This window comes from Chiloscyllium punctatum, unplaced genomic scaffold (assembly GCF_047496795.1).
Source record: "Chiloscyllium punctatum isolate Juve2018m unplaced genomic scaffold, sChiPun1.3 scaffold_605, whole genome shotgun sequence".
NCBI classification, from domain to species: domain Eukaryota; kingdom Metazoa; phylum Chordata; class Chondrichthyes; order Orectolobiformes; family Hemiscylliidae; genus Chiloscyllium; species Chiloscyllium punctatum.
The window spans coordinates 70,457-97,904 of NW_027310339.1; the positions used below are offsets into that span (position 1 = coordinate 70,457).

The 27,448-nt window shown below is 54.0% G+C and overlaps 1 protein-coding gene across 2 annotated transcripts in view; it reads left to right on the forward strand.

Annotated features, from left to right (window-relative positions):
• The window catches only part of LOC140473438 (uncharacterized), a 50,477-nt gene extending 35,831 nt beyond the window's left edge, over positions 1–14,646 (forward strand). For both annotated transcript variants that reach the window (XM_072567604.1, XM_072567605.1), the window contains exon 2: positions 12,593–14,646. In XM_072567604.1, coding sequence (XP_072423705.1) covers positions 12,671–14,005 — 1,335 coding nt within the window. In that variant the 5' untranslated portion in view covers positions 12,593–12,670 and the 3' untranslated portion in view covers positions 14,006–14,646. The remainder of the gene's footprint in view (positions 1–12,592) is intronic.
• The last annotated feature ends 12,802 nt before the right edge of the window (positions 14,647–27,448 follow it).

The following is a 27,448-nucleotide window of genomic DNA, read 5'->3' on the forward strand; positions in this document are numbered from 1 at the left end:
ATATCAGTGTGTTACAGTGAGGGGTGTGGGGTATATCAGGGTGTTACTGTGAGTGGTCTGGGGTATATCAGGGTGTTACATGAGGGGTGTGGGGTATATCAGTGTGTTACAGTGAGGGGTGTTGGGTATATCAGTGTGTTACAGTGAGGGGTGTGGTGTATATCAGTGTGTTGCAGTGAGGGGTGTGAGGTATATCAGGATGTTACAGTGAGGGGTGTGGGGTATATCAGGGTGTTACAGTGAGGGGTGTGGGGTATATCAGGGTGTTACAGTGAGGGGGTGTGGGCAATATCAGGGTGTTACAGTGAGGGGTGTGGGGTATATCAGTGTGTTACAGTGAGGGGTGTGGGGTATATCAGTGTGTTATAGTGAGGGGTGTGCGGTATATCAGTGTGTCACAGTGAGGGGTGTGGGGTATATCAGTGTGTTACAGTGAGGGGTGTGGGATATATCAGTGTGTTACAGTGATGGGTGTGGGGTATATCAGTGTGTTACAGTGAGGGGTGTGGGGTATATCAGTGTGTTACAGTGAGGGGTGTGGCGTATATCAGTGTGTTGCAGTGAGGGATGTGGGGTATATCAGGATGTTACAGTGAGGGGTGTGAGGTATATCAGTGTGTTACAGTGAGGGGGTGTGGGCAATATCAGGGTGTTACAGTGAGGGATGTGGGGTTTATCAGTGTGTTACAGTGAGGGGTGTGGGGTATATCAGTGTGTTACAGTGAGGGGTGTGGGATATATCAGTGTGTTACAGTGAGGGGTGTGGGGTATATCAGGGTGTTACAGTGAGGTGTGTGGGGTATATCAGCCTATTACAGTGAGGGGTGTGGGGTATATCAGGGTGTTACAGTGAGGGGTGTGGGGTACATTAGGGTGTTACAGTGAGGGGTGTGGGGTATATCAGTGTGTTACAGTGAGGGGTGTGGGGTATATCAGGGTGTTACAGTGAGGGGTGTGGGGTATATCAGTGTGTTACAGTGAGGGGCTTGGGATATATCAGGGTGTTACAGTGAGGGGTGTGGGATATATCAGTGTGTTACAGTGAGTGGTGTGGGGTATATCAGCATGTTACAGTGCGGGGTCTGGGGTATATCAGTGTGTGACAGTGAGGGGTGTGGGGTATATCAGTGTGTTACAGTGAGGGGTGTGGGGTATATCAGGGTGTTACAGTGAGGGGTGTGGGGTATATCAGTGTGTTACCGTGAGGAGTATGGGGTATATCAGAGTGTTACAGTGAGGGGTGTGGGCTCTATCTATGTTACAGCGAGGGGTGTGGGGTATATCAGTGTGTTACAGTAAGGGGTGTGGGGTATATCAGCGTGTTACAGTGAGGGGGGTGGGGTATATCAGGGTGTTACAGTGAGGGGTGTGGTGTATATCAGTGTGTTACAGTGAGGGGTGTGGGATATATCAGTGTGTTCCAGTGAGGGGTGTGGTGTATATCTGTGTGTTTCAGAGAGGGGTGTGGGATATATCTGTGTGTTTCAGTGAGGGGTGTGGGGTATATCAGTGTGTTACAGTGAGGGGTGAAGGGGTATATCAGTGTGTTACAGCCGAGGGTGTGGGGTCTATCAGTGTGTTACAGTGAGGGGTGTGGGATATATCAGGGTGTTACAGTGAGGGGTGTGGGGTATATCAGGGTGTTACAGTGAGGGGTGTGGGGTATATTAGTGTGTTACAGTGAGGGGTGTGGGGTATATCAGTGTGTTACAGTGAGGGGTGTGGGGTATATCAGGGTGTTACAGTGAGGGGTGTGGGGTATATCAGGGTGTTACAGTGAGGGGGGTGGGGTATATCAGTGTGTTACAGTGAGGGGTATGGGGTATATCAGGGTGTTACAGTGAGGGGGGTGGGGTATATCAGTGTGTTACAGTGAGGGGTGTGGGGTATATCAGGGTGTTACAGTGAGGGGTGTGGGGGATATCAGTGTGTTACAGTGAGGGGTGTGGGAGATATCAGTGTGTTACAGTGAGGGGTGTGGGGTATATTAGTGTGTTACAGTGAGGGGTGTGGGGTATATCAGTGTGTTACAGTGAGGGGTGTGGGGTATATCAGGGTGTTACCGTGAGGGGTGTGGGGTATATCAGGGTGTTACAGTGTGGGGGGTGGGGTATATCAGTGTGTTACAGTGAGGGGTATGGGGTATATCTGTGTGTTACAGTGAGGGGTGTGGGGTATATCAGGGTGTTACAGTAGGGGATGTGGGGTATATCAGATTGTTATAGTGAGGGTGGTGGGGTATATCAGTGCGTTACATTGTGGGGTGTAGTGTATATCAGTGTGTTACAGTGAGGGGTCTGGGGCATATCAGGGTGTTACTGTGAGTGTTCTGGGGTATATCAGGGTGTTACAGTGAGGGGTGTGGGGTATATCAGTGTGTTACAGTGAGGGGTGTGGGGTATATCAGTGTGTTACAGTGAGGGGTGTGGCGTATATCAGTGTGTTGCAGTGAGGGGTGTGAGGTATATCAGGATGTTACAGTGAGGGTTGTGGGGTATATCAGGGTGTTACAGTGAGGGGTGTGGGGTATATCAGGGTGTTACAGTGAGGGGTGTGGGGTATATCAGGGTGTTACAGTGAGGGGTGTGGGGTATATCAGTGTGTTACAGTGAGGGGGTGTGGGCAATATCAGGGTGTTACAGTGAGGGGTATGGGGTATATCAGTGTGTTACAGTGAGGGGTGTGGGGTATATCAGTGTGTTACAGTGAGGGGTGTGCGGTATATCAGTGTGTCACAGTGAGGGGTGTGGGGTATATCAGTGTGTTACAGTGAGGGGTGTGGGATATATCAGTGTGTTACAGTGATGGGTGTGGGGTATATCAGTGTGTTACAGTGAGGGGTGTGGGGTATATTAGTGTGTTACAGTGAGGGGTGTGGCGTATATCAGTGTGTTGCAGTGAGGGATGTGGGGTATATCAGGATGTTACAGTGAGGGGTGTGGGGTATATCAGGGTGTTACAGTGAGGGATGTGGGGTTTATCAGTGTGTTACAGTGAGGGGTGTGGTGTATATCAGTGTGTTACAGTGAGGGGTGTGGGATATATCAGTGTGTTACAGTGAGGGGTGTGGGGTATATCAGGGTGTTACAGTGAGGTGTGTGGGGTATATCAGCCTATTACAGTGAGGGGTGTGGGGTATATCAGGGTGTTACAGTGAGGGGTGTGGGGTACATTAGGGTGTTACAGTGAGGGGTGTGGGGTATATCAGTGTGTTACAGTGAGTGGTGTGGGGTATATCAGCATGTTACAGTGAGGGGTCTGGGGTATATCAGTGTGTGACAGTGAGGGGTGTGGGGTATATCAGTGTGTTACAGTGAGAGGTGTGGGGTATATCAGGGTGTTACAGTGAGGGGTGTGGGGTATATCAGTGTGTTACCGTGAGGAGTATGGGGTATATCAGAGTGTTACAGTGAGGGGTGTGGGGTATATCAGTGTGTTACCGTGAGGAGTATGGGGTATATCAGAGTGTTACAGTGAGGGGTGTGGGCTCTATCTATGTTACAGCGAGGGGCGTGGGGCATATCAGGGTGTTACAGTAAGGGGTGTGGGGTATATCAGTGTGTTACAGTGAGGGGGTTGGTGTATATCAGGGTGTTACAGTGAAGGGTGTGGTGTATATCAGTGTGTTACAGTGAGGGGTGTGGGATATATCAGTGTGTTCCAGTGAGGGGTGTGGTGTATATCTGTGTGTTTCAGTGAGGGGTGTGGGATATATCAGTGTGTTCCAGTGAGGGGTGTGGTGTATATCTGTGTGTTACAGTGAGGGGTGTGGGGTATATCAGTGTGTTACAGTGAGGGGTATGGGGTATATCAGGGTGTTACAGTGAGGGGTGTGGGCTCTATCTATGTTACAGTGAGGGGTGTGGGGTATATCAGTGCGTTACAGTGAGGGGTGTGGGGTATATCAGGGTGTTACAGTGAGGGGTGTGGCGTATATCAGGGTGTTACAGTGAGGGGTGTGGGCTCTATCTATGTTACAGTGAGGGGTGTGGGGTATATCAGTGTGTTACAGTGAGGGGTGTGGGGTATATCAGGGTGTTACAGTGAGGGGTGTGGGGTATATCAGGGTGTGACAGTGAGGGGTGTGGGGTATATCAGTGTGTTACAGTGAGGGGTGTGGGGTATATCAGGGTGTTACAGTGAGGGGTGTGGGGTATATCAGGGTGTTACAGTGAGGGGTGTGGGGTATATCAGGGTGTTACAGTGAGGGGTGTGGGGTATATCAGGGTGTGACAGTGAGGGGTGTGGGGTATATCAGGGTGTTACAGTGAGGGGTGTGGAGTATATCAGGGTGTTACAGTGAGGGGTGTGGGATATATCAGGGTGTTACAGTCAGGGGTGTGGGGTATATCAGGGTGTTACAGTGAGGGGTGTGGGGTATATCAGTGTGTTACAGTGAGGGGTGTGGGGTATATCAGGGTGTTACAGTGAGGGGTGTGGGGTATATCAGGGTGTTACAGTGAGGGGTGTGGGGTATATCAGGGTGTTACAGTGAGGGGTGTGGGATATATCAGTGTGTTACAGTGAGGGGTGTGGGGTATATCAGGGTGTTACAGTGAGGGATGTGGCATATATCAGTGTTACAGTGAGGGATGTGGTGTATATCAGTGTTACAGTGAGGAGTGTGGGGTATATCAGGGTGTTACAGTGAGGGATGTGGCATATATCAGTGTTACAGTGAGGGATGTGGTGTATATCAGTGTGTTACAGTGAGGGGTGTGGGATATATCAGTGTGTTACAGTGAGGGATGTGGCATATATCAGTGTTACAGTGAGGAGTGTGGGGTATATCAGGGTGTTACAGTGAGGGATGTGGCATATATCAGTGTTACAGTGAGGGATGTGGTGTATATCAGTGTGTTACAGTGAGGGGTGTGGGATATATCAGTGTGTTACAGTGAGGCGTGTGGGAGATATCAGTGTGTTACAGTGAGGGGTGTGGGGGATATCAGTGTGTTACAGTGAGGGGTGTGGGATATATCAGTGTGTTACAGTGAGGGGTGTGGGATATATCAGGGTGTTACAGTGAGGGGTGTGGGGGATATCAGTGTGTTACAGTGAGGGGTGTGGGATATATCAGTGTGTTACAGTGAGGGGTCTGGGATATATCAGTGTGTTACAGTGAGGGGTGTGGGCTCTATTAGTGTTACAGTGAGGGGTGTGGGGTATATCAGTGTGTTACAGTGAGGGGTCTGGTATATATCAGTGTGTTACAGTGAGGGGTGTGGGGTATATCAGTGTGTTACAGTGAGGGGTGTGGGCTCTATTAGTGTTACAGTGAGGGGTGTGGGATATATCAGTGTGTTACAGTGAGGGGTGTGGGGTATATCAGTGTGTTACAGTGAGGGGTGTGGGGGATATCAGTGTGTTACAGTGAGTGGTCTGGGATATATAAGTGTGTTACAGTGAGGGGTGTGGGGTATATCAGTGTGTTACAGTGAGGGGTCTGGGATATATCAGTGTGTTACAGTGAGGGGTGTGGGGTATATCAGTGTGTTACAGTGAGTGGTCTGGGATATATCAGTGTGTTACAGTGAGGGGTGTGGGGTATATCAGTGTGTTACAGTGAGGGGTGTGGGGGATATCAGTGTGTTACAGTGAGGGGTGTGGGGGATATCAGTGTGTTACAGTGAGGGGTGTGGGGTATATCAGTGTGTTACAGTGAGGGGTGTGGGATATATCAGTGTATTACAGTGAGGGGTGTGGGGGATATCAGTGTGTTACAGTGAGGGGTGTGGGGTATATCAGTGTGTTACAGTGAGGGGTGTGGGGTATATCAGGGTGTGACAGTAAGGGGTGTGGGGTATATCAGTGTGTTACAGTGAGGGGTATATCAGTGTCTTACAGTGAGGGGTGTGGGATATATCAGTGTGTTACAGTGAGGGGTGTGGGGTATATCAGTGTGTTACAGTGAGGGGTGTGGGATATATCAGTGTCTTACAGTGAGGGGTGTGGGGTATATCAGTGTGTTACAGTGAGGGGTGTGGGATATATCAGTGTGTTACAGTGAGGGGTGTGGGGTATATCAGTGTGTTACAGTGAGGACTGTGGGGTATATCAGGGTGTTTCAGTGAGGGGTGTGGGGTATATCAGTGTGTAGATTGAGTGGTGTGGGGTATATCAGGGTGTTTCAGTGAGGGGTGTGGGGTATATCAGTGTGTTACAGTGAGGGGTGAGGGGTATATCAGAGTGTTACAGTGAGGGGTGTGGGTTATATCAGGGTGTTACAGTGAGGGGTGTGAGGTATATCAGGGTGTTAAAGTGAGATGTGTGGTCTATATCAGTGCATTACAGTGAAGGTGTGGGGTATATCAGGGTGTTACAATGTGGGCTGAAGTGTATATCAGGGTGTTACAGTGTGGGGTGGGGTGTATATCAGTGTTTTACAATGAGGGGTGAGGGGTATATCAGGGTGTTTCAGTGAGGGGTGTGGGGTATATCAGGGTCTTTCAGTGAGGGGTGTGGGGTATATCAGTGTGTGACAGTGAGGGGTGAGGGGTATATCAGGGTGTTTCAGTGAGGGGTGTGGGGTATATCAGTGTGTTACAGTGAGGGGTGAGGGATATATCAGTGTGTTACACCCGAGGGTGTGGGGTCTATCAGTGTGTTACAGTGAGGGATGTGGCATATATCAGTGTTACAGTGAGGAGTGTGGGGTATATCAGGGTATTACAGTGAGGGATGTGGCATATATCAGTGTTACAGTGAGGGATGTGGTGTATATCAGTGTTTTACAGTGGGGGGTGGGGGGTATATCAGGGTATCACAGTGAGTGGTGAGGGGTTTATCAGGGTCTTTCAGAGAGGGGTGTGGGGTATATCAGTGTGTTACAGTGAGGGGTGAGGGGTATATCAGGGTGTTTCAGTGAGGGGTGTGGGGTATATCATGTGTTACAGTGAGGGGTGAAGGGGTATATCAGTGTGTTACAGCCGAGGGTGTGGGGTCTATCAGTGTGTTACAGTGAGGGGTGTGGGATATATCAGGGTGTTACAGTGAGGGGTGTGGGATATATCAGGGTGTTACAGTGAGGGGTGTGGGATATATCAGGGTGTTACAGTGAGGGGTGTGGGATATATCAGGGTGTTACAGTGAGGGGTGTGGGGTATATCAGGGTGTTACAGTGAGGGGTGTGGGGTATATTAGTGTGTTACAGTGAGGGGTGTGGGGTATATCAGTGTGTTACAGTGAGGGGTGTGGGGTATATCAGGGTGTTACAGTGAGGGGTGTGGGGGTATATCAGTGTGTTACAGTGAGGGGTGTGGGGTATATCAGTGTGTTACAGTGAGGGGTGTGGGGTATATCAGTGTGTTACAGTGAGGGGTGTGGGAGATATCAGTGTGTTACAGTGAGGGGTGTGGGGTATATTAGTGTGTTACAGTGAGGGGTGTGGGGTATATCAGTGTGTTACAGCGAGGGGTGTGGGGTATATCAGGGTGTTACAGTGAGGGGTGTGGGGTATATCAGGGTGTTACAGTGAGGGGGGTGGGGTATATCAGTGTGTTACAGTGAGGGGTATGGGGTATATCAGGGTGTTACAGTGAGGGGTGTGGGGTATATCTGTGTGTTACAGTGAGGGGTGTGGGGTATATCAGGGTGTTACAGTAGGGGATGTGGGGTATATCAGATTGTTATAGTGAGGGGGGTGGTGTATATCAGTGCGTTACATTGTGGGGTGTGGTGTATATCAGTGTGTTACAGTGAGGGGTGTGGGGTATATCAGGGTGTTACTGTGAGTGGTCTGGGGTATATCAGGGTGTTACATGAGGGGTGTGGGGTATATCAGTGTGTTACAGTGAGGGGTGTTGGGTATATCAGTGTGTTACAGTGAGGGGTGTGGTGTATATCAGTGTGTTGCAGTGAGGGGTGTGAGGTATATCAGGATGTTACAGTGAGGGGTGTGGGGTATATCAGGGTGTTACAGTGAGGGGTGTGGGGTATATCAGGGTGTTACAGTGAGGGGGTGTGGGCAATATCAGGGTGTTACAGTGAGGGGTGTGGGGTATATCAGTGTGTTACAGTGAGGGGTGTGGGGTATATCAGTGTGTTATAGTGAGGGGTGTGCGGTATATCAGTGTGTCACAGTGAGGGGTGTGGGGTATATCAGTGTGTTACAGTGAGGGGTGTGGGATATATCAGTGTGTTACAGTGATGGGTGTGGGGTATATCAGTGTGTTACAGTGAGGGGTGTGGGGTATATCAGTGTGTTACAGTGAGGGGTGTGGCGTATATCAGTGTGTTGCAGTGAGGGATGTGGGGTATATCAGGATGTTACAGTGAGGGGTGTGGGGTATATCAGGGTGTTACAGTGAGGGGGTGTGGGCAATATCAGGGTGTTACAGTGAGGGATGTGGGGTTTATCAGTGTGTTACAGTGAGGGGTGTGGGGTATATCAGTGTGTTACAGTGAGGGGTGTGGGATATATCAGTGTGTTACAGTGAGGGGTGTGGGGTATATCAGGGTGTTACAGTGAGGTGTGTGGGGTATATCAGCCTATTACAGTGAGGGGTGTGGGGTATATCAGGGTGTTACAGTGAGGGGTGTGGGGTACATTAGGGTGTTACAGTGAGGGGTGTGGGGTATATCAGTGTGTTACAGTGAGGGGTGTGGGGTATATCAGGGTGTTACAGTGAGGGGTGTGGGGTATATCAGTGTGTTACAGTGAGGGGCTTGGGATATATCAGGGTGTTACAGTGAGGGGTGTGGGATATATCAGTGTGTTACAGTGAGTGGTGTGGGGTATATCAGCATGTTACAGTGCGGGGTCTGGGGTATATCAGTGTGTGACAGTGAGGGGTGTGGGGTATATCAGTGTGTTACAGTGAGGGGTGTGGGGTATATCAGGGTGTTACAGTGAGGGGTGTGGGGTATATCAGTGTGTTACCGTGAGGAGTATGGGGTATATCAGAGTGTTACAGTGAGGGGTGTGGGCTCTATCTATGTTACAGCGAGGGGTGTGGGGTATATCAGTGTGTTACAGTAAGGGGTGTGGGGTATATCAGTGTGTTACAGTGAGGGGTGTGGGGTATATCAGCGTGTTACAGTGAGGGGGGTGGGGTATATCAGGGTGTTACAGTGAGGGGTGTGGTGTATATCAGTGTGTTACAGTGAGGGGTGTGGGATATATCAGTGTGTTCCAGTGAGGGGTGTGGTGTATATCTGTGTGTTTCAGAGAGGGGTGTGGGATATATCTGTGTGTTTCAGTGAGGGGTGTGGGGTATATCAGTGTGTTACAGTGAGGGGTGAAGGGGTATATCAGTGTGTTACAGCCGAGGGTGTGGGGTCTATCAGTGTGTTACAGTGAGGGGTGTGGGATATATCAGGGTGTTACAGTGAGGGGTGTGGGGTATATCAGGGTGTTACAGTGAGGGGTGTGGGGTATATTAGTGTGTTACAGTGAGGGGTGTGGGGTATATCAGTGTGTTACAGTGAGGGGTGTGGGGTATATCAGGGTGTTACAGTGAGGGGTGTGGGGTATATCAGGGTGTTACAGTGAGGGGGGTGGGGTATATCAGTGTGTTACAGTGAGGGGTATGGGGTATATCAGGGTGTTACAGTGAGGGGGGTGGGGTATATCAGTGTGTTACAGTGAGGGGTGTGGGGTATATCAGGGTGTTACAGTGAGGGGTGTGGGGGATATCAGTGTGTTACAGTGAGGGGTGTGGGAGATATCAGTGTGTTACAGTGAGGGGTGTGGGGTATATTAGTGTGTTACAGTGAGGGGTGTGGGGTATATCAGTGTGTTACAGTGAGGGGTGTGGGGTATATCAGGGTGTTACCGTGAGGGGTGTGGGGTATATCAGGGTGTTACAGTGTGGGGGGTGGGGTATATCAGTGTGTTACAGTGAGGGGTATGGGGTATATCTGTGTGTTACAGTGAGGGGTGTGGGGTATATCAGGGTGTTACAGTAGGGGATGTGGGGTATATCAGATTGTTATAGTGAGGGTGGTGGGGTATATCAGTGCGTTACATTGTGGGGTGTAGTGTATATCAGTGTGTTACAGTGAGGGGTCTGGGGCATATCAGGGTGTTACTGTGAGTGTTCTGGGGTATATCAGGGTGTTACAGTGAGGGGTGTGGGGTATATCAGTGTGTTACAGTGAGGGGTGTGGGGTATATCAGTGTGTTACAGTGAGGGGTGTGGCGTATATCAGTGTGTTGCAGTGAGGGGTGTGAGGTATATCAGGATGTTACAGTGAGGGTTGTGGGGTATATCAGGGTGTTACAGTGAGGGGTGTGGGGTATATCAGGGTGTTACAGTGAGGGGTGTGGGGTATATCAGGGTGTTACAGTGAGGGGTGTGGGGTATATCAGTGTGTTACAGTGAGGGGGTGTGGGCAATATCAGGGTGTTACAGTGAGGGGTATGGGGTATATCAGTGTGTTACAGTGAGGGGTGTGGGGTATATCAGTGTGTTACAGTGAGGGGTGTGCGGTATATCAGTGTGTCACAGTGAGGGGTGTGGGGTATATCAGTGTGTTACAGTGAGGGGTGTGGGATATATCAGTGTGTTACAGTGATGGGTGTGGGGTATATCAGTGTGTTACAGTGAGGGGTGTGGGGTATATTAGTGTGTTACAGTGAGGGGTGTGGCGTATATCAGTGTGTTGCAGTGAGGGATGTGGGGTATATCAGGATGTTACAGTGAGGGGTGTGGGGTATATCAGGGTGTTACAGTGAGGGATGTGGGGTTTATCAGTGTGTTACAGTGAGGGGTGTGGTGTATATCAGTGTGTTACAGTGAGGGGTGTGGGATATATCAGTGTGTTACAGTGAGGGGTGTGGGGTATATCAGGGTGTTACAGTGAGGTGTGTGGGGTATATCAGCCTATTACAGTGAGGGGTGTGGGGTATATCAGGGTGTTACAGTGAGGGGTGTGGGGTACATTAGGGTGTTACAGTGAGGGGTGTGGGGTATATCAGTGTGTTACAGTGAGTGGTGTGGGGTATATCAGCATGTTACAGTGAGGGGTCTGGGGTATATCAGTGTGTGACAGTGAGGGGTGTGGGGTATATCAGTGTGTTACAGTGAGAGGTGTGGGGTATATCAGGGTGTTACAGTGAGGGGTGTGGGGTATATCAGTGTGTTACCGTGAGGAGTATGGGGTATATCAGAGTGTTACAGTGAGGGGTGTGGGGTATATCAGTGTGTTACCGTGAGGAGTATGGGGTATATCAGAGTGTTACAGTGAGGGGTGTGGGCTCTATCTATGTTACAGCGAGGGGTGTGGGGCATATCAGGGTGTTACAGTAAGGGGTGTGGGGTATATCAGTGTGTTACAGTGAGGGGGTTGGTGTATATCAGGGTGTTACAGTGAAGGGTGTGGTGTATATCAGTGTGTTACAGTGAGGGGTGTGGGATATATCAGTGTGTTCCAGTGAGGGGTGTGGTGTATATCTGTGTGTTTCAGTGAGGGGTGTGGGATATATCAGTGTGTTCCAGTGAGGGGTGTGGTGTATATCTGTGTGTTACAGTGAGGGGTGTGGGGTATATCAGTGTGTTACAGTGAGGGGTATGGGGTATATCAGGGTGTTACAGTGAGGGGTGTGGGCTCTATCTATGTTACAGTGAGGGGTGTGGGGTATATCAGTGCGTTACAGTGAGGGGTGTGGGGTATATCAGGGTGTTACAGTGAGGGGTGTGGCGTATATCAGGGTGTTACAGTGAGGGGTGTGGGCTCTATCTATGTTACAGTGAGGGGTGTGGGGTATATCAGTGTGTTACAGTGAGGGGTGTGGGGTATATCAGGGTGTTACAGTGAGGGGTGTGGGGTATATCAGGGTGTGACAGTGAGGGGTGTGGGGTATATCAGTGTGTTACAGTGAGGGGTGTGGGGTATATCAGGGTGTTACAGTGAGGGGTGTGGGGTATATCAGGGTGTTACAGTGAGGGGTGTGGGGTATATCAGGGTGTTACAGTGAGGGGTGTGGGGTATATCAGGGTGTGACAGTGAGGGGTGTGGGGTATATCAGGGTGTTACAGTGAGGGGTGTGGGGTATATCAGGGTGTTACAGTGAGGGGTGTGGGATATATCAGGGTGTTACAGTGAGGGGTGTGGGGTATATCAGGGTGTTACAGTGAGGGGTGTGGGGTATATCAGGGTGTTACAGTGAGGGGTGTGGGGTATATCAGGGTGTTACAGTGAGGGGTGTGGGGTATATCAGTGTGTTACAGTGAGGGGTGTGGGGTATATCAGGGTGTTACAGTGAGGGGTGTGGGGTATATCAGTGTGTTACAGTGAGGGGTGTGGGGTATATCAGGGTGTTACAGTGAGGGGTGTGGGATATATCAGGGTGTTACAGTGAGGGGTGTGGGGTATATCAGTGTGTTACAGTGAGGGGTGTGGGGTATATCAGGGTGTTACAGTGAGGGGTGTGGGGTATATCAGGGTGTTACAGTGAGGGGTGTGGGGTATATCAGGGTGTTACAGTGAGGGTTGTGGGGTATATCAGGGTGGTACAGTGAAGTGCGTGGGCTCTATTTGTGTTACAGTGAGGCATATTTCAGATTGTTCCAATAAAGGGTGGAGATTTTATTTTGCAGTTTCTTTCCGTGTCTCTTGATCATCCTTATGCTCTGCATTCTCTCTGCAGCTCCAGCCGTTTCCGAAGGGTTTTACAAGGTTAAAATTTTACAGTCTGCTGTGTCGTGGCCCTCATCGATGTCCCATCATGCCATATCATTGCGTTCTCCTCTTGCTTGGACTCTTTCCAAATCTTCTTTCATTGTCTTCGAGTCAGAATGGGGTCATTGCATCGCCTGTTTCAACATCTCCTGAATCTGCCATGATGGCATCAAATTCTGCTCAGCCCCTATCTCATAGCCAAATGATGTTGATGGCTTCCACAAGTTTGGATGCATTGATCCCTCTTGCAAGTGCTTCCAGCCCACCTATTTCTTCCCTAACTGGACAAGATGTCTACATCAGTGAGGAAGTGAGATCTTCAACAGTTGATGACTTCAGTCCCTTTAAGCAGACCAGCAGCAGCAGCAGCAGCACAAGCTCCCCACAAATCCTCACTTCGGACTTTTCATCAGGCAGGACTGTAGCCATCACCTCGATGACTCAACTGAGTGAGTCAACAACTCAATCCAGTACATTTCCAGTCTTCAAACCTTCAACTCAAGCCAATCCCTCCACTATCATCGAATCTTCGACTCAAGCCAATCCCTCCACTATCATCGAATCTTCGACTCAAGCCAATCCCTCCACTATCATCGAATCTTCGACTCAAGCCAATCCCTCCACTATCATCGAATCTTCGACTCAAGCCAATCCCTCCACTATCATCGAATCTTCGACTCAAGCCAATCCCTCCACTATCATCGAATCTTCGACTCAGCCCAGTCCCTCCACTATCATCGAATCTTCGACTCTAACAAGCAGCTCTCTGGTCTTTGATTCCTCCAGCCATAGCCCTGCTACCAGTGCAGTCACCTCGCAGTCTGCCTCTCCACCTACGCAATCGAGAACCATCAGTCCATACATGATCATCCCTCTGATATTGGTCCTCGCCTTTATTATCATCATCTTCATCATCTATTTGTTGGCCAGGAGGAAGAGGGGGCACTCACAGGCCTTTGTGCTCCAGGCTGGGAAGAGGAAGAAGAAAACACACGATACGTGGGCAGGAAAAGTCACACTCCCTGAGGATGGAGAGCCCAATGAGGCAGCTGAGGACAAAAAGGATGAGGATTTGAGCTCCAAACGCCTCTCCCTGTCAACCTTCAAAAGGAAGTCCATGGCCCAGACGTCATCAGTTCTCCAGGGAATTGATGTGGAAAAGGGTCCAGACCTGGAACTGGATGTGCAGGAACCTCTCCTGTCCAATGGCCTGAGCTCAGGAAGTACAGCTTCACAGGATGCACCCTCGCAGCTAAACAACACAGTCTCCAAGAATGAGAATGGTGTGGCTCCTGCCAATGAGCTGCCTCCTCCTGACTCACCCCTCGACATTTCCCAGGGGGTGATACCAGAGTCAGAGGCTCCTAAGACTGCTTTCTGAGAGCCTCATGTCTCTGTGCCCTTTCTGGTTTCTTCCCCAACACATTCCCACCTCCCCATGCCCCATTCCTGACACCAGAACCCTCTTCACCTGTTGGGGAAAGGGGAGATCGTCTCAAGAATACGCTTTCAACTTCAATGCAGAAGTCTTTCTGGGCTGAATGGCCTCCTCCTGTCCGTGTGTGTAACAGCCTGGAGGAGGGGGCTGAATGGTCTCCTCCTGTTCGTGTGTGTAACAGCCTGGAGGAGGGGGCTGAATGGCTTCCTCCTGTAGCTCTTTCTTCTTCTGTGTCCATTTATGTTGGTGGATTTTCACATGTCAGACAGAAAGTTTTTTGCCAGATCCTGAGAAACACTGTCTATCTGCTCTAAACCCCGGGGAGAGTCAGTGTTCCCCCCCCCCCCCCGTATCCCGGGGACAGTCAGTGTCCCCCTCCCCCATACCCCAGGCACAGTCAGTCCTCGTACTCCAAGGAGAGAGGATGGAGGTGCTGTAAGCTAACATTTAGATTTATTTTAGGGGTGACTAGATCTCCCACCTTGGGGAGAGTTAGTGCCAGATTGGTTTGAGCTTACTCATCTGTAGACAGCCTTTGAGGATCTTTACTTTATTATTTTCCAATAAAGTTCAAATCAAACATACCCTGAGTCTGTTCTTGTAGCTCACTTCAGGGAGATGATGCTTATAGCATTTCTGCTATAGCCAGAGACACACACACACACAGACACACACAGACACACACACACACACACACAGAGACACACACACACATACACACAGACACACAGAGACACACACACACAGACACAGACACACACACACAGACACACACACACACACACAGAGACACACACACACACACACAGACACACACACACAGAGACACACACACACATACACACAGACACACAGAGACACACACACACACACACAGAGACACACACACACATACACACAGACACACAGAGACACACACACACAGACACATACACACACACACACAGACACATACACACACACACACACACAGACACACACACACAGAGACACACACACATACACACAGACACAGACACACACACACCACACAGACACAGACACAGACACACACACACACACAGACACACACACACACATACACACAGACACACACACACAGAGACACACACACACACACACACACACACCACACAGACACAGACACACACACACAGACACAGACACACACACACAGACACAGACACACACAGAGACATTCACACACAGACACACACACACAGAGACACACACACACCACACAGACACAAACCCACTCCTAAACACACACATACAGTCACACGTCATACACTCTTACACAGTCACACAGTCACTCTCACACACTCACTCTCACACGTAGTCACTCACTCACTATCACATACTCACTCACTCACTATTACACACTCACTCCCACACACTCACTCTCACACGTAGTCACTCACTCACTATCACATACTCACTCACTCACTATTACACACTCACTCCCACACACTCACTCTCACATATAGTCACTCACTCACTATCACATACTCACTCACTCACTATTACACACTCACTCCCACACACTCACTCTCACACGTAGTCACTCACTCACTATCACATACTCACTCACTCACTATTACACACTCACTCCCACACACTCACTCTCACACATAGTCACTCACTCACTATCACATACTCACTCACTCACTATTACACACTCACTCCCACACACTCACTCTCACACGTAGTCACTCACTCACTATCACATACTCACTCACTCACTATTACACACTCACTCCCACACACTCACTCTCACACATAGTCACTCACTCACTATCACATACTCACTCACTCACTATTACACACTCACTCCCACACACTCACTCTCACACGTAGTCACTCACTCACTATCACATACTCACTCACTATTACACACTCACTCTCACACGTAGTCACTCACTCACTATCACATACTCACTCACTCCCACACACTCACTCTCACACGTAGTCACTCACTCACTATCACATACTCACTCACTATTACACAATCACTCCCACACACTCACTCTCACTCACTCACTATCACATACTCACTCACTATTACACAATCACTCCCACACACTCACTCTCACTCACTCACTATCACATACTCACTCACTCACTATTACACACTCACTCCCACACACTCACTCTCACACGTAGTCACTCACTCACTATCACATACTCACTCACTCACTATTACACACTCACTCCCACACACTCACTCTCACACGTAGTCACTCACTCACTATCACATACTCACTCACTATTACACACTCACTCCAACACACTCACTCTCACTCACTCACTATCACATACTCACTCACTCACTATTACACACTCACTCCCACACACTCACTCTCACACGTAGTCACTCACTCACTATCACATACTCACTCACTCACTATTACACACTCACTCCCACACACTCACTCTCACACATAGTCACTCACTCACTATCACATACTCACTCACTCACTATTACACACTCACTCCCACACACTCACTCTCACACGTAGTCACTCACTCACTATCACATACTCACTCACTATTACACACTCACTACCACACACTCACTCTCACACGTAGTCACTCACTCACTATTACATACTCACTCACTCACTATTACACACTCACTCCCACACACTCACTCTCACACGTAGTCACTCACTCACTATCACATACTCACTCACTCACTATTACACACTCACTACCACACACTCACTCTCACACGTAGTCACTCACTCACTATCACATACTCACTCACTATTACACACTCACTCCCACACACTCACTCTCACACGTAGTCACTCACTCACTATCACATACTCACTCACTCACTATTACACACTCACTCCAACACACTCACTCTCACACGTAGTCACTCACTCACTATCACATACTCACTCACTATTACACACTCACTCCCACACACTCACTCTCACACGTAGTCACTCACTCACTATCACATACTCACTCACTATTACACACTCACTCCCACACACTCACTCTCACACGTAGTCACTCACTCACTATCACATACTCACTCACTATTACACACTCACTCCCACACACTCACTCTCACACGTAGTCACTCACTCACTATCACATACTCACTCACTATTACACACTCACTCCCACACACTCACTCTCACACGTAGTCACACACACATACACACACACACACACACACACTCACCCTCACACATAGTCACTCATATTATCACACACTCACCCTCACACATAGTCACACACAGTTTCTCTCTCACACACACACCCACAAACACACACACTGACCCTCACAGAGTCACACACACCGACTCTCTCACGTACTCACATACACACATTCTCTTTTATGGTCAGTTTTTATGTTCCCTGTTAGTTGACTCTCATTTTCTATTTTCCATTTCTTAATCAATCACTTTGTCCTCCTTTCCTGATTTATAAAACTGCTGTTTAAATTCTGGCCAGTTTGTATGCCTCTTCTTTGTCTAAAATACTATTTTTAATTTTTCTTTGTAAGCCACGGCTTGGCCACCTTTCCTGTTTCATTTTTGCGTCAGACATGACTGGACATTTGTTACAGTTCACTCATGTGTTCTTTGAATGTTTGCCATTGTTTGTCTACCCTCATTCCCTTAAGTGATGTCCCCTTACTCATAACCCATTGCATGGCAAGGTGGCTCAGCGGTTAGCACTACTCCCTCACAGCACCAGGCACCTAGGTTCAATTCCTACCTCAGGCAGTTGTCTGCATGGTGTTTGCATGTTCTCCCCATGTCTGCGTAGATTTCCTCTGGGTGCTCCAGTTTCCTCCCACAGTCCAAAGATGTGCACATTGGGTAATTTAGCATTGCCAATCCACCCTATAGTGTTCAGGGGTGTGTAGTTTAGCTGCACTAAGTAGGGGTAAATGTAGGGGAATGGGTCAGGGTGGGTTACTCTTTGGAGGGTCGGTGTGGACTTGTTGGGCCGAAGGGCCTGTTTCCACACTGTAGGAATACTTCTAAAAAGGATTTTTCTCTCTTTCATTTCAGGACTTCAGGACCCTAGCCTCAGAATCGCTTTCCATCTTAAGTTAAGATTTCTATCATATTATATTGACTCTTAACCAAAGGGGCCTTGCGCAGTTAAATTGCAATTATTCCCTTCTCAAAATCTACTCATTCCTTTCCAAGCCACTCACCGTCCTGACTTGGAATGGTATCAGTTGTTCCTTTGAGTGTTGCTGGGTCAAAATCCTGGAACTCCCTCCCTAACGGCACTCTGTGTGTGTGTGTCCCGACATCATATGGCCTGCAGTGTTTCAAGAAAGTGGCTCATCCTCACCTTCTCCGCGGGGAGTGGGGGGGTGGGGGGGGGGGGGGGGGAGGCAATTAGAGTTGGGTAATAAATGCTGAGCCCAGCCAGTGACACCCACATCCCACGAGTGAATTTTATAAAAGGCACTCATGGACCCCAGGAACTCTCCAGAAAGGGGCAGGGTCCCAGGCTCTGTGCAAACGTTTGGTTTAGGATGGAGGCAGAGCTACTCAAACCAGGAGGATGAAACAAGTTGTTGCTCTGTAGAGGACACTGAGACCAGGCAGGATTGGAAAGTTCTTGCCCCGCTGGAGATAAAAGAAAAGTCCTTGGATCAACAAGAATGAAGAAAGGAAGAAGGAACAGACCTGAATGGGGGACAGCAGAATATCTCAGCTGGCAGGAGGCTGTGGGAGGGGGTAGAGGTGGCTCAGGGAACAAGAGGAAAATTTCACAACCAAGGAGGTGCCACCAGTGCAGGCCGTAAGGGAGCAGGGTTGGATGGTGAAGGAGGACGTTATGGTGGGGAAAGCAAATCCCACACTGTAGGCCCACAGAATGGTGATCAGGAAACATGAGGTTGGGAGGGCTGGAGGCAAAGAGATTGAGTAAGGGAGTTCAAGGGAAGGGGTTTGAAGAAGGATCCAAGGAGGTGAGGAGTTTGAGAGAGGAGGGAGGGACTGAGAGAGTGAGGCATGGAGTTCGAGAGAAGGCAGAGAGGTAGTGGGTGAGGGAGGTGAGGATTTGATGAAGGAGGTGAGGAGATTGAGGGAGACAAGGACTTTAAGGAGGGAGGTGAGGGGACTGAAGAGGCAGGTGAGAAGATTAAAGAGGGAGGTAGGCATTTTGAGGGAAATGAGGAGCTTGAGGAGGGAGGTGAGATGTTTGGGGGAGGCGAGGAACTTGGAGGAAAGAATTATGAGGAGAATCTTGAGCGAGGCAAGGAGTTTGAACAAGGTGAGGAGATTGAGGGAGGATCATGAGGAGATTGAGGGAGGATCATGAGGAGATTGAGGGAGGATCATGAGGAGATTGAGGACGGAGGTGAAATGAGAGCAGGTGGAATCAGTCTGACTGAGGGGGGACACTCCCCCTCCAGCCTCCAACTGTGTGATTTCACTGCAACTGACCCTTTACTGGAGCCTCTGAGACTTTGCAGAAGAATCTGCAGCTTTCGGGTGGAGCAGAAAGCAATGTGAGCAGAAAACGGTCACTTCCGTTTAATTCACCACAAAATAACTGACAGAACACATCCGGCAACACGAGGGGAGAGAGTGAGGGGGGGGGGGGGGGAGAGAGAGAGAGAGAGGGAGGGAGGGAGGGGGAGAGAGAGCGAGAGAGGGAGGGAGGGAGGGGGAGAGAGAGTGAGAGAGAGAGGGAGGGAGGGGGAGAGAGAGTGAGAGAGAGAGGGAGGGCGGGGGAGAGAGAGAGTGAGAGAGGGAGGGAGGGAGGGGGAGAGAGAGCGAGAGAGGGAGGGAGGGAGGGGGAGAGAGAGCGAGAGAGGGAGGGAGGGTGGGGGAGAGAGAGCGAGAGAGGGAGGGAGGGAGGGGGAGAGAGAGCGAGAGAGGGAGGGAGGGAGGGGGAGAGAGAGTGAGAGAGAGAGGGAGGGAGGGGGAGAGAGAGTGAGAGAGAGAGGGAGGGCGGGGGAGAGAGAGAGTGAGAGAGGGAGGGAGGGAGGGGGAGAGAGAGCGAGAGAGGGAGGGAGGGAGGGGGAGAGAGAGCGAGAGAGGGAGGGAGGGTGGGGGAGAGAGAGCGAGAGAGGGAGGGAGGGAGGGGGAGAGAGAGCGAGAGAGAGAGGGAGGGAGGGGGAGAGAGAGCGAGAGAGGGAGGGAGGGAGGGGGAGAGAGAGCGAGAGAGGGAGGGAGGGAGGGGGAGAGAGAGCGAGAGAGGGAGGGAGGGTGGGGGAGAGAGAGTGAGAGAGGGAGGGAGGGAGGGGGAGAGAGAGCGAGAGAGAGAGGGAGGGTGGGGGAGAGAGAGTGAGAGGGAGGGGGGAGAGAGAGTGAGAGAGGGAGGGAGGGAGGGGGAGAGAGAGTGAGAGAGGGAGGGAGGGAGGGGGAGAGAGAGTGAGAGAGAATGAGAGAGAGTGAGGGAGGGGGAGAGAGAGCGAGAGAGAGTGAGGGAGGGAGGGGGAGAGAGTGAGAGAGAGCGAGAGAGAGTGAGAGAGGAAGGGAGGGAGAGGGAGAGAGAGGGAGAGAGAGTGACAGAGGAAGGGAGGGAGGGGGAGAGAGAGTGAGAGAGGGAGGGAGGGGGAGAGAGAGCAAGAGAGAGTGAGAGAGAGTGGGGGGGGAGAGAGAGTGAGAGAGAGCGAGAGAGAGTGAGAGAGGGAGGGAGGGAGGGGGAGAGAGAGTGAGAGAGGGAGGGAGGGGGAGAGAGAGCAAGAGAGAGTGAGAGAGAGTGGGGGGGGAGACAGAGTGATAGAGAGCGAGAGAGAGTGAGAGAAGGAGGGAGGGGGAGAGAGAGTGAGAGAGACAGGGAGTGTGGGGGAGAGAGTGAGAGAGAGTTTGAACAAAGTCCTGGGAGTGTTTGAGGGGATGGACAGTGTAGTAGGAGTTTTACTCTGTATCTAACCCCGTGCTGTCCCTGGGATGGGGGGACAGTGTAGAGGGAGCTTTACTCTGTATCTAACCCCGTGCTGTCCTTGTCCTGGGAGTGTTTGATGGGTGGGACAGTGTAGAGGGATCTTTACTCTGTATCTAACCCCGTGCTGTCTCTGTCCCTGGGATGGGGGTGGACAGTATAGAGTGAGCTTTACTCTGTATCTAACCCCGTGCTGTCCCTGTCCCTGGGATGGGGGGGGGGACAGTGTAGAGGAAGCTTTACTCTGTATCTAACCCCGTGCTGTCCCTGTCCCTTGGATGGGGCGGGACAGTGTAGAGGGAGCTTTACTCTGTATCTAACCCCATGCTGTCCCTGTCCTGGGAGTGTTTGATGGGGGACAGTGTAGAGAGAGCTTTACTTTCAGTTTAAAGGAGTAGACTCAGCTTTATTTTAGAGAGAGTGTGTTTGGTTGTGTCTGGGGCTAATTACCCTGATGTGGGCTAATGTCAGAGGCTGGGCTGAACTGATGCCTCATGTAGAGAGCACTGTCTTGGGGCAGGCTGACAGACTTCGGGAATGTGACCCTTTGGGGACAGGATCTGGAGTTAGGGTCAGGGGAGCAGTGTTACCCCAGAGAAGACAGTGTTGTTCATGAATAATCCTTGTTATGGCAGTGTTGGGGGAGGGGGAGGGGTCAGTGTCGGGGGGGGGGAGGGGTCAGTGTCGGGGGGTCAGTGTCAGGGGGGGTCAGTGTTAGGGGAGGGGGGTTAGTGTCGGGGGGATCAGTGTCGGGGGGGGTCAGTGTCGAGGGGTCAGTGTCGGACGAGGGGGGTCAGTGTCGGGGGGTCAGTGTCGGGGGAGGGGGGGTCAGTGTCAGAGGAGGTCAGTGTCGGGGGGTCAGTGTCAGTGGGGGTCAGTGTCAGGGGGTCAGTGTCAGGGGGTCAGTGTAGGGGGGTCAGTGTAGGGGGGTCAGCGTCGGGGGGGTCAGGATCAGGGGGGTCAGTGTCGGGGGGGTCAGTGTCGGGGGGATCAGAGTCGGGGGGTCAGTGTCGGGGGGGTCAGTGTCGGGGGGGTCAGTGTCGGGGGGATCAGTGTTGGGGTAGGGGGGTCAGTGTTGGGGGGCGACAGTGTCGGGGTGGGGGGTCAGTGTCGGGGGGGGTCAGTGTCATTGGGGGGTCAGTGTCGGGGGGTCAGTGTCAGGGGGGTCAGTGTCAGGGGCGGTCAGTATTGGAGGGATCAGTGTCGGGGGGGTCAGTGTCGGGGGGGTCAGTGTCGGGGGGGTCAGTGTCGGGGGGGTCAGTGTCGGGGGGGTCAGTGTCGGGGAGATCAGTCTCGGGGAGATCAGTCTCGGGGGGGTCAGTGTCGGGGGGGTCAGTGTCGGGGGGATCAGTGTCGGGGGGATCAGTGTTGGGGGGATCAGTGCTGGGGGGGGTCAGTGTCGGGGGGGTCAGTGTCGGGGGGGTCAGTGTCGGGGAGATCAGTCTCGGGGAGATCAGTCTCGGGGGGGTCAGTGTTGGGGGGGTCAGTGTCGGGGGGGTCAGTGTCGGGGGGATCAGTGTCGGGGGGGTCAGTGTCGGGGGGGTCAGTGTTGGGGGGATCAGTGCTGGGGGGGGCCGTGTCGGGGAGATCAGTGTCGGGGAGATCAGTGTCGGGGGGGTCAGTGTCAGGGGGGTCAGTGTCGGGGGGGTCAGTGTCGGGGGGGTCAGTGTCGGGGGGGTCAGTGTCGGGGCGATCAGTGTCGGGGCGATCAGTGTCGGGGGGGTGTCAGTGTCGGGGGAATCAGTGTCGGCGGGATCAGTGTCGTGGGGGGGGGTCAGTGTCGGGGGGGTCAGTGTCGGGGGGGTCAGTGTCGGGGGGATCAGTGTCGGGGGGATCAGTGTTGGGGGGATCAGTGTCGGGGGGGTCAGTGTTGGGGGGGTCAGTGTCAGGGGGGGGTCAGTGTTGGGGTGATCAGTGTTGGGGGGGTCAGTGTTGGGGGGGTCAGTGTCGGGGGGGTCAGTGTCGGGGGGGTCAGTGTCGGGGGGTCAGAGTCGGGGGGATCACTGTCGGGGGAGTGGGGTCAGTGTCGGGGGGGTCAGTGTCGTGGGGATCAGTGTCGGGGGGATCAGTGTTGGGGGGGGTCAGTGTCGGGGGGGTCAGTGTCGGGGGGGTCAGTGTCGGGGGGATCAGTGTCGTGGGGGGGTCAGTGTCGGGGGGGTCAGTGTCGGGGGGAATCAGTGTCGGGGGGATTCAGTGTCGGGGGGATCAGTGTTGGGGGGATCAGTGTCAGGGGGGGTCAGTGTTGGGGGGGTCAGTGTTGGGGGGGTCAGTGTCAGGGGGGGTCAGTGTTGGGGGGATCAGTGTCGGGGGGGTCAGTGTCGGGGGAATCAGTGTTGGGGGTATCAGTGTTGGGGGGGTCAGTGTTGGGGGGGTCAGTGTTGGGGGGGTCAGTGTCGGGGTGGTCAGTGTCGGGGGGATCAGTGTTGGGGGGGTCAGTGTCGGGTGGGTCAGTGTCGGGGGGGTCAGTGTCGGGGGGTCAGTGTCGGGGGAGTGGGGTCAGTGTCGGGGGGGTCAGTGCTGGGGGGGATCAGTGTCGGGGGGATCAGTGTCGGGGGGATCAGTGTCGGGGGTCAGTGTCGTGGGGATCAGTGTCGGGGGGGTCAGTGTCGTGGGGATCAGTGTCGGGGGGGGTGTCAGTGTCGGTGGGGTCAGTGTCGGGGGAATCAGTGTCGGCGGGATCAGTGTCGTGGGGGGGGGTCAGTGTCGGGGGGGTCAGTGTCGGGGGGATCAGTGTCGGGGGGATCAGTGTTGGGGGGATCAGTGTCAGGGGGGGTCAGTGTTGGGGGGGTCAGTGTTGGGGGGGTCAGTGTCGGGGCGGGGTCAGTGTTGGGGTGATCAGTGTTGGGGGGGTCAGTGTTGGGGGGGTCAGTATCGGGGGGGTCAGTGTCGGGGGGGTCAGTGTCGGGGGGTCAGAGTCGGGGGGATCACTGTCGGGGGAGTGGGGTCAGTGTCGGGGGGGTCAGTGTCGTGGGGATCAGTGTCGGGGGGATCAGTGTTGGGGGGGGTCAGTGTCGGGGGGGTCAGTGTCGGGGGGGTCAGTGTCGGGGGGGTCAGTGTCGTGGGGGGGTCAGTGTCGGGGGGGTCAGTGTCGGGGGGAATCAGTGTCGGGGGGATTCAGTGTCGGGGGGATCAGTGTTGGGGGGATCAGTGTTGGGGGGGGTCAGTGTTGGGGGGGTCAATGTTGGGGGGGTCAGTGTCAGGGGGGGTCAGTGTTGGGGGGATCAGTGTCGGGGGGGTCAGTGTCGGGGGAATCAGTGTTGGGGGTATCAGTGTTGGGGGGGTCAGTGTTGGGGGGGTCAGTGTCGGGGTGGTCAGTGTCGGGGGGGTCAGTGTCGGGGGGGTCAGTGTCGGGGGGATCAGTGTCGTGGGGGGGTCAGTGTCGGGGGGGTCAGTGTCGGGGGGAATCAGTGTCGGGGGGATTCAGTGTCGGGGGGATCAGTGTTGGGGGGATCAGTGTTGGGGGGGGTCAGTGTTGGGGGGGTCAATGTTGGGGGGGTCAGTGTCAGGGGGGGTCAGTGTTGGGGGGATCAGTGTCGGGGGGGTCAGTGTCGGGGGAATCAGTGTTGGGGGGGGGGGGGGGGGGGGGGGGGGGGGGGGGGGGGGGGGGGGGGGGGGGGGGGGGGGGGGGGGGGGGGGGGGGGGGGGATCTGTGTCGGGGGGTCAGTGTCGGGGGGGTCAGTGTCGGGGGGGTCAGTGTCAGGGGGGTCAGTGTCAGGGGGGTCAGTCTCGGGGGGATCAGTGTCGGGGAGATCAGTGTTGGGGGGTCAGTGTCGGGGGGGTCAATGTCGGGGGGGTCAGTGTCGGGGGGGTCAGTGTCGGGGGGTCAGTGTCGGGGGGATCAGTGTCGGGGGGATCAGTGTTGGGGGGATCAGTGTCAGGAGGGGTCAGTGTTGGGGGGATCAGTGTCAGGGGGGGGTCAGTGTTGGGGGGATCAGTATCGGGGGGGTCAGTGTCGGTGGGGTCAGTGTCGGGGGGGTCAGTGTCAGGGGAGTGGGGTCAGTGTTGCGGGGATCAGTGTCAGGAGGGGTCAGTGTTGGGGGGATCAGTGTCGGGGGGGGTCAGTGTTGGGGGGATCAGTATCGGGGGGGTCAGTGTCGGTGGGGTCAGTGTCGGGGGGGTCAGTGTCAGGGGAGTGGGGTCAGTGTCGGGGGGGTCAGTGTTGGGGGGGTCAGTGTCGGGGGGGTCAGTGTCGGGGGGGTCAGTGTCGGGGGGGTCAGTGTCGTGGGGGGGGTCAGTGTCGGGGGGATCAGTGTCGGGGGGATCAGTATCGGGGGGGTCAGTGTCGGTGGGGTCAGTGTCGGGGGGGTCAGTGTCAGGGGAGTGGGGTCAGTGTCGGGGGGGTCAGTGTTGTGGGGATCAGTGTCGGGGGGATCAGTGTTGGGGGGGGTCAGTGTCGGGGGGGTCAGTGTCGGGGGGATCAGTGTCGTGGGGGGGGTCAGTGTCGGGGGGGACAGTGTCAGGGGGATCAGTGTCGGGGGGATCAGTGTTGGGGGGGTCAGTGTCGTGGGGGGTCAGTGTCGGGGTGGTCAGTGTCGGGGGGATCAGTGTCGGGGGAGTGGGGTCAGTGTCGGGGGGGTCAGTGTCGGGCGGGGTCAGTGTCAGGGGGGGTCAGTGTCGTGGGGATCAGTGTCGGGGGGGGTCAGCATCGGGGGGATCAGTGTCGGGGGGATCAATGTCGGGGGGATCAGTGTCGGGGGGGATCAGTTGTCGGGGGGGTCAGTGTCGGGGGGATCAGTGTCCGGGGGGTCAGTGTCGGGGGGTCAGTGTCAGGGGGTCAGTGTCGGGGGGATCAGTGTCGGGGGGGTCAGTGTCGGGGGGATCAGTGTCGGGGGGATCAGTGTCGGGGGGATCAGTGTCGGGGGGATCAGTGTCGGGGGGATCAGTGTCGGGGGGGTCAGTGTCGGTGGTGGTCAGTGTCGGGGGGATCAATGTCGGGGGGATCAATGTCGGGGGGATCAGTGTCGAGGGGGATCAGTGTCGGGGGGATCAGTGTCGGGGGGATCAGTGTCGGGGGGGTCAGTGTCGGGGGGGTCAGTGTTGGGGGGGTCAGTGTCGGGGGGGTCAGTGGCGGGGGGGTCAGTTGTCGGGGAGGGGGTCAGTGTCGGGGGGATCAGTGTTGGGGGGATCAGTGTCGGGGGGGTCAGTGTCGGTGGTGGTCAGTGTCGGGGGGATCAATGTCGGGGGGATCAATGTCGGGGGGATCAGTTGTCGGGGGGATCAGTGTTGGGGGGATCAGTGTCGGGGGGGTCAGTGTCGGGGGGGTCAGTGTCAGGGGGGTCAGTGTCGGGGGAGTGGGGTCAGTGTCGGGGGGATCAGTGTCGTGGGGATCAGTGTCGGGGGGATCAGTGTTGGGGGGGGTCAGTTGTCGGGGGGGTCAGTGTCGGGGGGTCAGTGTCGGGGGGGGTCAGTGTCGGGGGGGTCAGTGTCGGGGGGGTCAGTGTCGGGGGGGTCAGTGTCGGGGGGATCAGTTGTCGGGGGGGTCAGTGTCGGGGGGGTCAGTGTCGGGGGGATCAGTGTCGGGGGGATCAGTGTCGGTGGGGTCAGTGTCGGGGGGATCAGTGTCGGGGGGATCAGTGTCGGGGGGATCAGTGTCGGGGGGGTCAGTGTCGGGGGGGTCAGTGTCGGGGGGTCAGTGTCGGGGGGATCAGTGTCGGGGGGATCAGTGTCGGGGGGATCAATGTCGGGGGGATCAGTGTCGGGGGGATCAGTGTCGGGGGGGTCAGTGTCGGGGGGTCAGTGTCAAGGAGCTCAGTGTCGGGGGGGTCAGTGTCGGGGGGTCAGTGTCAGAGAGTCTGTCAGGGGTCAGTGCCGGGGGGGGGTTCAGTGTCGGGGGAGGTCATTGTCGGAAAGTCTGTCAGGGGTCACTGTATCGGCGGGGGGGGTCAGTGTCGGAGAGTCTGTTGGGGGTCAGTGTCGGGGGGGGTCAGTGTCGGGTGTCAGTGTCAGAGAGTCTGTTGGGGGTCAGTGTCGGACGGGGGGGTCAGTGTCGGGGATCAGTGTCGGAGAGTCTGTTGGGGGTCAGTGTCAGACAGGGGGGTCAGTGTTGGGGGGCGTCAGTGTCGGAGAGTCTGTTGGGGGTCAGTGTCGGACGGGGGGGTGAGTGTCGGGGATCAGTGTCGGAGAGTCTGTTGGGGGTCAGTGTCAGACAGGGGGGTCAATGTTGGGGGGCGTCAGTGTCGGAGAGTCTGTTGGGGGTCAGTGTCGGACGGGGGTGTCAGTGTCGGGGGGGTCAGTGTCGGAGAGTCTGTTGGGGGTCAGTGTCGGAGAGTCTGTTGGGGGTCAGTGTCGGACGGGGGTGTCAGTGTCGGGGTGGTCAGTGTCGGAGAGTCTGTTGGGGGTCAGTGTCGGACGGGGGGATCAGTGTCGGGGGGGTCAGTGTCGGAGAGTCTGTTGGGGGTCAGTGTCGGACGGGGGGGTCAGTGTTGGGGGGGTCAGTGTCGGGGGGGTCAGTGTCGGGGGGGATCAGTGTCGGAGAGTCTGTTGGGGGTCAGTGTCAGACGGGGGGGT